The 10,375-nt window shown below is 30.9% G+C and overlaps 1 protein-coding gene across 2 annotated transcripts in view; it reads right to left on the bottom strand.

The window, feature by feature from the left end:
* Positions 1–10,375, bottom strand: part of LOC134683108 (BOS complex subunit NOMO1-like) — a 45,464-nt gene that overhangs the window by 9,321 nt on the left and 25,768 nt on the right. For both annotated transcript variants that reach the window (XM_063542196.1, XM_063542195.1), the window contains 6 exons: positions 9,655–9,782; positions 8,385–8,529; positions 6,713–6,796; positions 4,806–4,916; positions 3,977–4,078; positions 187–306 (listed from right to left, as the gene is read on the bottom strand). In XM_063542196.1, the coding sequence (XP_063398266.1) occupies positions 187–306; positions 3,977–4,078; positions 4,806–4,916; positions 6,713–6,796; positions 8,385–8,529; positions 9,655–9,782 (690 nt within the window). The remainder of the gene's footprint in view (positions 1–186; positions 307–3,976; positions 4,079–4,805; positions 4,917–6,712; positions 6,797–8,384; positions 8,530–9,654; positions 9,783–10,375) is intronic.

Here is a 10,375-nt window from a genome sequence, read left to right as displayed (position 1 = left end):
GTGAGTGGTTTGTAGTTGACCTTGATGCACAGCAAAACTTTTGTTCCCATCAAACATACCCTCATTTCAGAGGCAGTCATTATTACATTGGAGTCTAAATTTCAAAATTGACTGAATCATAAGAATTCTTAAAATGTTCTGTTTACTTGTAAAGTATATAACTGCTGGGTTAATTTTCAAACATACCTGTGGTGTAAAATCTACTGTAAAATGTTTATAAGATTGATTGGCTAGGAACTCTGTTTCTGGTAATGTATAATCATAGGATGACCTAGATAATGAACTCTCTATTCTTATCAGATATTTCTGAAATGTGAAAAAAAATGATATTAGTGTCATAAGAAATTGATACATTTTGAGTTATTATTTTTAGAAGTGTTTTCATGGCATTCACGAGTACAGCCAAACCACAAGATAAATGAAAGGAAAGCAGACACTAAACACATTTATTTAAAAAAAAAAACAGTTGTTGGCATGACACGGGTTAGCTTCTTTTCATATATTTTATGATAGTATGATACTTAACCCCTAACAGGAGGGATTGTGCCTGATATTCATATGATGAAGACATAATCTTTCAATCAGTTTAATGGAGGTCTGGAGCTGGCATGTCAGTTTTAAAACTGCTAGTAGTCTGTTGTTATTTATGTATTATGGTCATTTTATTTATTTTCTTTTGTTACATCTTTTGACATTGGACTCAGACTTCTCTTGAACTGTTTTTTAATGTGCATATTGTTATGCGTTTAATTTTCGACATTGGATAGAGGTATAGGGGGAGGGTTGAGATCTCATAAACATGTTTAACCCTGCCACAATTTTGAGCCTGTCCAAAGTCAGGAGCCTCTGGCCTTTGTTAGTCTTGTATGATTTTTAATTTTAGTTTCTTTTGTATAATTTGGAGTTTAGTATGACATCCATTATCACTTTACTAGTAAACATATTTTTTAGGGGCCAGCTGAAGGACACATAAGAATTCTCGCTACATTAAAGACCCATTGGTGGCCTTCGGCTTTTGTCTGCTCTATGGTCGCAGTGTTCTCCCCAGGCCGTTTTAGCACCGCGATTTTCAGCGCTATCTCAATTTCCCGCTGTCCTATTGCACTGACCGCGTCGCTATCCCGTTCGTCCGCGTCGCTATATTTTTTTTCGTATTTTTTCAAATTTCCCGCTTATTTATCTCTTCGGATCACGTGATTGACTGGTTTACGATTTTTGAAAAAATTATTTCCGTTGTATTAAAGTAACTCTGCGGGACCAGTCTAATAAATTTTACAAAATGGCGTCATTCAAAGATCAAAATAAACAAAGATTTCAACATTGACATCTATTTTTTCAATTTAATGAATATATAGAGGCATATATGAATGAAATGAGATGAAACAAATTTACCGCATTTCCCAACGACATTCACAAACTTGTTTAACGAACTTTGAACAAATACTGATTTTAACAACGATCAAATTGGCTTCAATGAGCAAGTCTTTGAAGTATTAATTATCACCCAATCGAACTAATAACTGTTTAATCAGCAATTCTACAGTAATGAATCTTGCCCTTTGAAAACAATTAAGAGGATATGATTAGAAAAACAAACCCCAAGCTGATACTAGACTTGAGAAATTCACTTTCTCGAAGTCGAGCTTGGGTGAAACCATACGAATATTATAAAACGTTAATCAGAAAAATGGGGAATCATTATGCTAAAAAATGTCAACTCCTGTTAAACGTCGTAAGGTGAACAGTACACTGCTACAGTGGGTTACAAAACCCAACACAGAAGCCGATAATGACTTGATTGTTGGTCCTATATGTTCTGCAACATCACCAGTTAGTGCAAAGAAATCCTCACACAGACAGTCTGGTGTAGACCCATCATGGAAAAAGACTTTTCCTTGGGTTTTATTCACAGATAATGAGAAAGGTAAATAAATTTCATGTGATTTTAAGTTGATTTTGAAATTTGGTCAAAAGAAAATAAGTAAATATTTTGCATAATAAAGTTAAAAATATTTGAATACCATGGGTTAAAATTTTTAAATGTATACTAGCTATAGTAGCTGTTTATACTAGTATCTAAGATAATGCAATTGTGGGATTGATTCTTAAATTTTAAATCTATTTTGTTTATGTTAAAATTAAGTAAATGTTCTTTTTTCTTTTCTATAAAATTTATTATATTTTGACAAGAATTCTACAGAGTTCATGACAGAAAACCAGTTACCTGCACACTCGTTTATTGGTCTGGGTTCAGATGGTGCTGCAGTAATGGTTGGCAAGAAGACAGGGGTAAGATTTATTGAATTTGTATTTATAAGAATGTGGTATGATTGCCAATGACTAGATTAAGCTATAGTAGTAAAAAAAATTCATAAGATGTGGTATGAATGCCAATGATACAACTTAAAATTAAATGAAAAAATAAAATAAAAAGATTTTATGCTGTTGTGAAGAAAAATTGGTTAATGTTATTATTACTTCTATTTTATTTATATATTATATATTGCATTGGTTAATATATTATGACTTTTTCAGGTTGCTACACAGTTGAAAGCAGACCTAAATAGTGAACTGATCAACATACACTGCATTGCACACAGGTTAGCCTTGGCAGCAGCTCAAGCTTCAAACAACATACCCTATCTCCAGAAATTCAAGTCTATACTGAAACAGCTTTTCTACTACTACCAAAACTCAGCAGTACGAATGAGTGGTTTAAAGCAGTTAGAGGTATATTAATAATTAGTAATTTAAGCAATTTGTCAACATGATTCCTGAAATTATGTTTATTTTCAGGCATTAATCTGTTTTACTTAATGAAAATATCAGATATAAGAAAATGTGATGTAATTGCCAATGAGAAAACAATCATAATTATAAAATACTAAAATTATATTTTGTATGTGTATATTGACTTTATTTGAAATTTGAAATCTTATATATATTTCTTTTTTGCAGCACATTCTTGGTGACCCTGCCATCAAACTGAAAGAGGTCGGTGATACTCGCTGGTTGTCACATGAAACTGCAGTCCGTGCTGTTAGCCAGTGCCTACCCTCGCTCATAGCCAGCCTTGAGCGTGAAGCATCAGAACGTCAATAGCATGATAAAAAAAACACAACATATCAATTACAAACAAATTCCGCGCCGCGACAAAGTTTACTGAGAATTGTCGAAAATTACGCGCTTACCACAGCGCTATCCAAAAATCCTGGGGAGAACACTGGGTCGGGTTGTTGTTACTTTGACATATTCCCCATTTCCTTTCTCAGTTTTACTACCAACTAAAGCTCCACAAACTGTATTGTGAGAAAACATTTTTATTCCAAGGGATCAAAATACTACTATGGTTGTTGGAACAAATTAATAGTGACTTGGATGAAGAGTTGTCTCTTAGGCACTCATACCACATCTTCCTATATCTATGTATTATTATTAAAATATGTCATCTGTATGAATGATAAACATTTTTTTAAACAAGTTACCTACAAGAAACATTTTTTAAACAAAACCTTTGACCAAAAATCCCTATATATTCCATCTGTATTGTTTTATTCCAATCAAGCAGATAAAAAAAACAAGCTGAATAAAAAGTTACCATTGACCTATTGACACCAAAATCAATAACATTTTTTCTCGTCCTTTTATTTTCCATCTCTATGTTTCTTCTCAATCAAGCTAGGAAATCTAAAGTTACAATCCCAAACCCAGCCAGACAAATATGAGGACAATGTTACTATTAATGGGGCAGCAACTGCTTTACTTTTTGGAACACATGATTTCACAATCAATTTTTAGGTGGTGTTTTTGCTAAATCACTTGTTCTTTTTCTAGTGATTCATAGACTGTTTGAATTCAAACCTTGTTTTTTTAACCATGGTGTTGCCTGCCTTTCTTTAATTTTATACATTTTTCACCACCTTGGTATCCATTTACTTTTTGCACGTGCATGCTAATTTGTGTATCAGTAACTTACCTCATTATTTATAGGTAATGATGGCAGAAAGAAGAATGATGTCACACCCATATTTACTGTATGTATTGGTGAATCTACATTGTCATCTCTGTACAAATGTATCTACAAAAGAAATAGGCATACTTTAATCTATAAAATAAAGAAGATTTGGAAAAGACAATTTAAAGCTAGCTATAAAACCTGGTTTAATCCACCATATTTTAATTACCTAAGAAAATGCCTGTATTAAGTAAGGAATACAAGTTGTAATCCATTCATTTAATGTGTTTAAGCTTTTGATTTTGCCATTTGATTAGGGACTTTCTGTTTGGAATTTCAACAGCATTCTGTATTTTTGAATTTTACTTTTAAATATATGAAAGGCTCATCTACATGTACTCTGTAAAAGGTGAGTTTGTCTCACTTAAATAAAAAACAAGTCATTATTGATTATTGAGATGTACATTATGTAGTCTTTTTCTCTTCCAATATTCAAAACATGCTTAGGTTAAGATCTTTTGAAATGGTTTTGATGCTCCCATATATTTTACATTTTAACTTTTTGTAACTATTTGTCTCCTTGACAATCCTACATCATCACAGCAGAAATATATCATTAGTGTAAATGAAAGTATATGGCCAATATAGGATTGCTTTCATCCAATAAGAATGTGGATTTTTTGTTTTTTACAGAACTGAAAAGTGAGATAAACTTCTAGTTTGCCTTAATGCAGACCAACGTTCAAGTAATTCATTTATTATTAATTTGACCTGGATATCACTTGGTGGTTACCAGTACCCTATGCCTACTTATGAGATTCCTGAAAATATCTGTTTTGAGGATTTTTACCTTTAGAGTAGACAGGTAATCGTCATGACAGACAATATTTCCGCTGATGTCCATTTGGTTCATCTTACGGAAAGCAATGATGTTAACTCCAGTGAAATCAGAATTCTCTATCTGTAATGAAAAAATCATTCACAAACTATAGTCATTACATATAAAGAAGTTAATTTCATTTACATCAATGTAAATTTCAGTTACATTTGAGAAAGTTTCAGTGATATGTAAGAAATTTGGCAAATCAGAAAATAATCACATTATATGGAAACTATATATGGAAAGAGTGATGTTTAAAATAATAAAATTAAAAATTTGATTTTGGAAAGCATCTTTTGTATCCTGAGCCAACTTTATCAGAAAATCTATACAAAATTCTCAGAAATGGTTCTGGATTAGTTTAATTGTCATTTGTTCCATGTTTGGATTGTGTTCTGATTCTTTGTATTTTTTTTTAGGGTAAAATAGTTTTATGTTTGGTGTGATATAGTACTAATCTTATTTTAATTGTCTGTTGTTTATACTGTATCTTTCCTTTGGTAATCTGTTATGTAATACAGAAATGTGTGTTTTTTAAAACACCTCAGTAAATATCCAACCTATTGCCTTCTTGCAAATTTTGTTCGACCTGACAATTAAAACCATCCTGATGTAACTTGATGCCCTATATTTCAACTTTGCTAATAAATGTGTCAGTGAACAAAATCCTCATGGTTACATATACTGAGTTCATAGTAATTCAAATAATTTAATTACCCCTGAATTCTTTCAGAACTCACCATTTGAACTCATGATATGAAAAATTAAGGATTTAGTGCTCACATCAATAGTATTACCTAATTTTTCCTGTTATAGCCTATCATGTAAATAAACTCCTGGGAAATATTTTGTAGTAATGCCAGTGGTATCCATGTTTGAATTAAACATAAATCATAATTGAAGTAAAACTTTTATTTTATATATATATATACATCACTCATAATTTGGTCCTTGGGCGAATCTACTCAGCTAAAAAATTAAATTAAAACCCAAGAGCCTAGCTATGTGCATACTGAAAAGTAGAAGTATAGACCCCTGGCTTGACATCACACCAATCCAATTGGAACGATGGTTCAAAATAAATGCATGAGGCTATCAGGAAGCCTATGAGGCTATCATGCCTAGAGGCTATCATGCCTATGAGGCTATAAGGAAGCCTATAATGAGACAATGAGGAAGCCTATAAGGAGGCTATGAAGAATACAATGGAGAATGGAAATGGGGAATGTGTCAAAGAGAAACCTAGTAGTGTTGATGTTGAATTGGTGTTGGAATGAATTTGTATGAAATTTGACAGTTTATCCTCAGAAATTCTTGAAACAACCAGTGATAAAATTTTATAACTGTCCATAACACAGATGGTAACCGCTGAGTGTCCCCCAGGATAAATGAATAAAAAATTCAGTTTTTTTTTATTAAGAACAGCATATCCTTGTTTTATTGGATTTTGTGCTATCAAGAATGCATTATGATTTCACAATTTTCGTTGAAAAAGCATGCATTATACAAATTCATATGACGTACAAATACATATGACGTACAAATACATATGATCTAATCAAGCTATTTTGTCCTTAAATTATCACCCCAAAACTTCCCTAAACAGCATGAATTTGGAACTTCAATGCTATACCATGACATATGGCTTGGACACAGGTCACAGCATCCCTGAAAACATCCTTATATTTCAACTCAAGTATTATTTTTTTCTCACACTTGTGTATAAAGGTTGAATGAATGTACAGTATAAACAAATTTTCAAACTTGGTACATACTGAGTATTTCTCTGACAATTTAATTTAGTAAAAGTATACAAATAAAAGAGTAATCTATGATATGTTCTGGGAACCTCATTTCTAAGACACAATACTACATACCATAATATTTCTGGATTTTGGTGCAGATCTTTCAATATGTTTGTTAACTTCAGTTTTCAATCGGATGACATAAGTACATTTTGGCTGTAAAGAAAAGCATATTCAATATATTATCTTTCAAATATCAACTATATATGTACGGATTATCAAGACTCTTCAAACAAAAGGAAGTTCCCAAGCTCAGAAATTGGTTTTTCTCATTGCTGAAGGAAGTATGGTGACTTATAATTGCTTTTATCAATACAAAATCTCCTTATTTTTATATTATGAAAGTGTGGAAATTTCCAGGTCATTATTTATCTACTTTATTGAAGGTCAATTTAAATAAATAATTGAAGAAACAACATTTAAGGATGTACTTATGTGAGATTAGGTGAAAACTAATAAATCAAGAATTTAAAATTGATACTATAAGCTGGTAGAGCATTCTTTAAGAATTAAAATAAGCTTAAAATCATTTTATGGGACATAAAAACATTTTTGTCAGGAAATTATTCTTATCAAGAGTAATATGAAACTGTAAATTTGCATGGGGTTGTCTGCAAGTTTTTGATAACAGGCAAAGATCAGTGGGGTTATCTCACGATCAGGGTCAAGATTAATTACTAGTATGATTGTTTAACGATATTTAATTGACCAATGAGGATTAGGCGCATGTCATCTCTTCACATGTGTTTAGATTAGCCAGCATTCTCGCAATTGCACTGAATGCTAGAGGACGCCATTTTAGTTTTCTCAAGAAAAGTGAAGAATTTTAATTTCCCTCCCACCTACTCCCTTGATTCTTTAACAGATTTATATTCATAGGTATTATTTTTTAAATTAAAAATTTTGAATTTCATATGCTGATGATTTCAATCTTTTATTGTACTATATTTATTTGTTTATATATTTTGTAATTTAGTTATTGAGGGTGGCGGTATTTATTCCCCACCTTTGCAAATTATTGTCATTTATTCAGTTTTGGTTTATTACATAATTGTTCATAACATTCAGTTGTATTATGTTTTTATGGTTTCTGAATAAATGACCTTTATCGCAAACCTTGTGTTAGATATTTTGCAAATGAACTCGAATCCTTGGAGTATTTCCTTCTCACGTCATCAGTTTAAAAGAAAAATTTGGCTGACAAAAACATTGATAGGTTATCGGCCTCTTTTTAGAGATATTATAGATTTAAAATATGACAGAAAAGGCTGACTCAGACTTTTACCTAATGTTTGCATTGGTATTATTTGGGTCCAAAAACAAAATAAGATAATCGATAATCTTCTTAAATTTTGGTAAATGACCTTGGTGTTATGGGGCAAAACATTTTACCTTGTTTTGTATGGAAAAACACCAAGAAGTCCGAAAATTTAACACAAATTCCCAAACCTCACCTATGTACATCCTTAAGTTACTTGTGGCCAAACAACACTGACAATTAACCAGTATACTTCAGGAATTTGTGTGAATTAATGTGTTGTTAGGACATTTGTCGAATATATTTGAACATTTGAATCTTATATTAGTCTATAATTTTCTAAAAAGTTTTTGCCTAACTTCATTTGAATATATTATTAGTTGTAATTTTCTATCTACAATTCTATAAAATAAGAGTATAGTTCTCAGGTAATCTCTCACTGAACTAATGAAAATTACAATACCTGATATAGTATTGTAACATTACCTGAAGACCTCTTATACGATAAAGTCCTTCTTGGTCTGTTTTAGACTCCTCCTGAAACAAGGAGCACCCTTCTCCTTCTCCCATGGCTTCTACAATTATTCCTTGTTCAGCCTCTCCATTCAATGAGGTAACTTGGCCATAACAACTACAATGTAAGAAAGTGGTGTTTAGGTTGATTGACAAAATAATAGATAATAATATTAAGATTTCATAAAATTGTTTCTTAGTTACTAATTTCTACTTACCCTAATAAATCTTGGCATTATTATGTTAAGGTATAAAGTTCAGTAATGATTAAAGGTATTGCATTTTTTAAAATGATATTTGGTACCATTTATTAGTTCTTTAAAATGTGTTATTATACCGTATATATATTACAAACAATTCTATCACATTATCAAGTGACATGGAATAATTCAGTTGTTTTTCATTCAATTGCAAGGAAGGACAATTAACTGTTAAAATTTATACTAGCAATGAATTACCCTATTGATCACCTGAAAATAACCTATAATTGTTAATGTTTGTGTCATTTTGGTCTTTTGTGGATAGTTGTCTCATTGGCAATCATACCACATCTTTTTTTTTATATATTCAGCTCCATGATTTGTACACAAGTTATCTCCCATGAAAATGAGGTCACAGAAGTAAATAAACAAAATGGCAATGTTCATGTTACAGAAAGCCCATAAAAAGACAAGGAAATAAGACTTTTGACATGTATCTAGTGACGATGATATCTCTTATAAACAGCCCTTTTCAATACAAAATTCATATAATACAAAGTATATACAAAATTTAGTCCTGGTATCTATGATGAGTTTATTTTAAGGGCCATCAATATTTAACAAAAAAGATTCAACTTTTGTTGTACATACAAGAACTTCCACGCCTGTAGCTGTGACACAAATGTATTTTCAAACTTGTTTTGTTACTAAAATAAGGTCAATGATTCCTTTGGTATAATAAAACAATTGTGGCTCCTTAGAAGCAATGAATATCCAAAATTGTCAACCCTTACAAGTTATTTCACTTTGGGCTGCACCCTCAATGAAAAAACCTCATGTTCACAATTAAGCATTTAGCAGTAACCTTTGATTTTCCTGTTTGAATTGTTTTCAACTTTATAGCTTCTTGTATGATGTGAACCGAAAGATTTAAAATCCTGAATTTGAGGAAGGACCCTCATTTCATCATTTATTCAAAATAAATCAGGTTTTGAGACGAAAATATTTGGTGGGGTCTAAAATAATGACCTGAGACAACTTACCTAAATGCTACTCTCTTTCCACTAATAGTGATATTCATTGTGGTACCTTCTAATACTTCTATAAGCTGGGAAGCTGGTTCAAACTGGTATTCTTTCATCATGGATCTCAAGAAATATTTCCCAGGTCCCTACAAATATAATAAAAGTTTTAGAGTGCCTTTTGATCAAATTTTAATGTATTTTTCAACACAGGGCATTTTCAATTTTATTTTTCAACGTAAACTAATTAAAAAACTAATGTTATTGAAATGTGGATTCTTTCTTGATTGCAAAAATATATATTTACTTCTAATAAAAATTCAATTGACTAAAATAGATATAATGATTGATGGGAAATAAACTAATAAACAATGTTTTTTTATAATTAAAAGTTTATAAATTTTAAAACTGTTTAAAGCCAATTCCTGATAAAAAAGTGAACTAATCTAAATTGTTGATTAATTACAGATGATTATTGGAAATTTATCAAGTAAATTATAGGCCATTCTTGAATACCTTTTATATATACGTATTTATATTCATATTTCATGTTTTTAAGATCTTGCTATTCCATTAATCATTTATCTTTCAGATATAATTTACAGAATTACTTTATGTAATGTAGATCAAAAGTAATTGGCAATAAATAAATCTATCATCCTTATAAATATCAAACAAATAATACACACATTTGTGTAATCAATTTTGAGGTCAAATACTTGTGTATTAAGAATTAGATGCA

Source organism: Mytilus trossulus, chromosome 9 (genome assembly GCF_036588685.1).
Source record: "Mytilus trossulus isolate FHL-02 chromosome 9, PNRI_Mtr1.1.1.hap1, whole genome shotgun sequence".
In the NCBI taxonomy this organism is placed as follows: Eukaryota; Metazoa; Mollusca; class Bivalvia; order Mytilida; family Mytilidae; genus Mytilus; species Mytilus trossulus.
The sequence above is the reverse complement of the archived record's forward strand: the minus strand, read 5'-3'. Positions and strand labels throughout refer to the sequence as shown.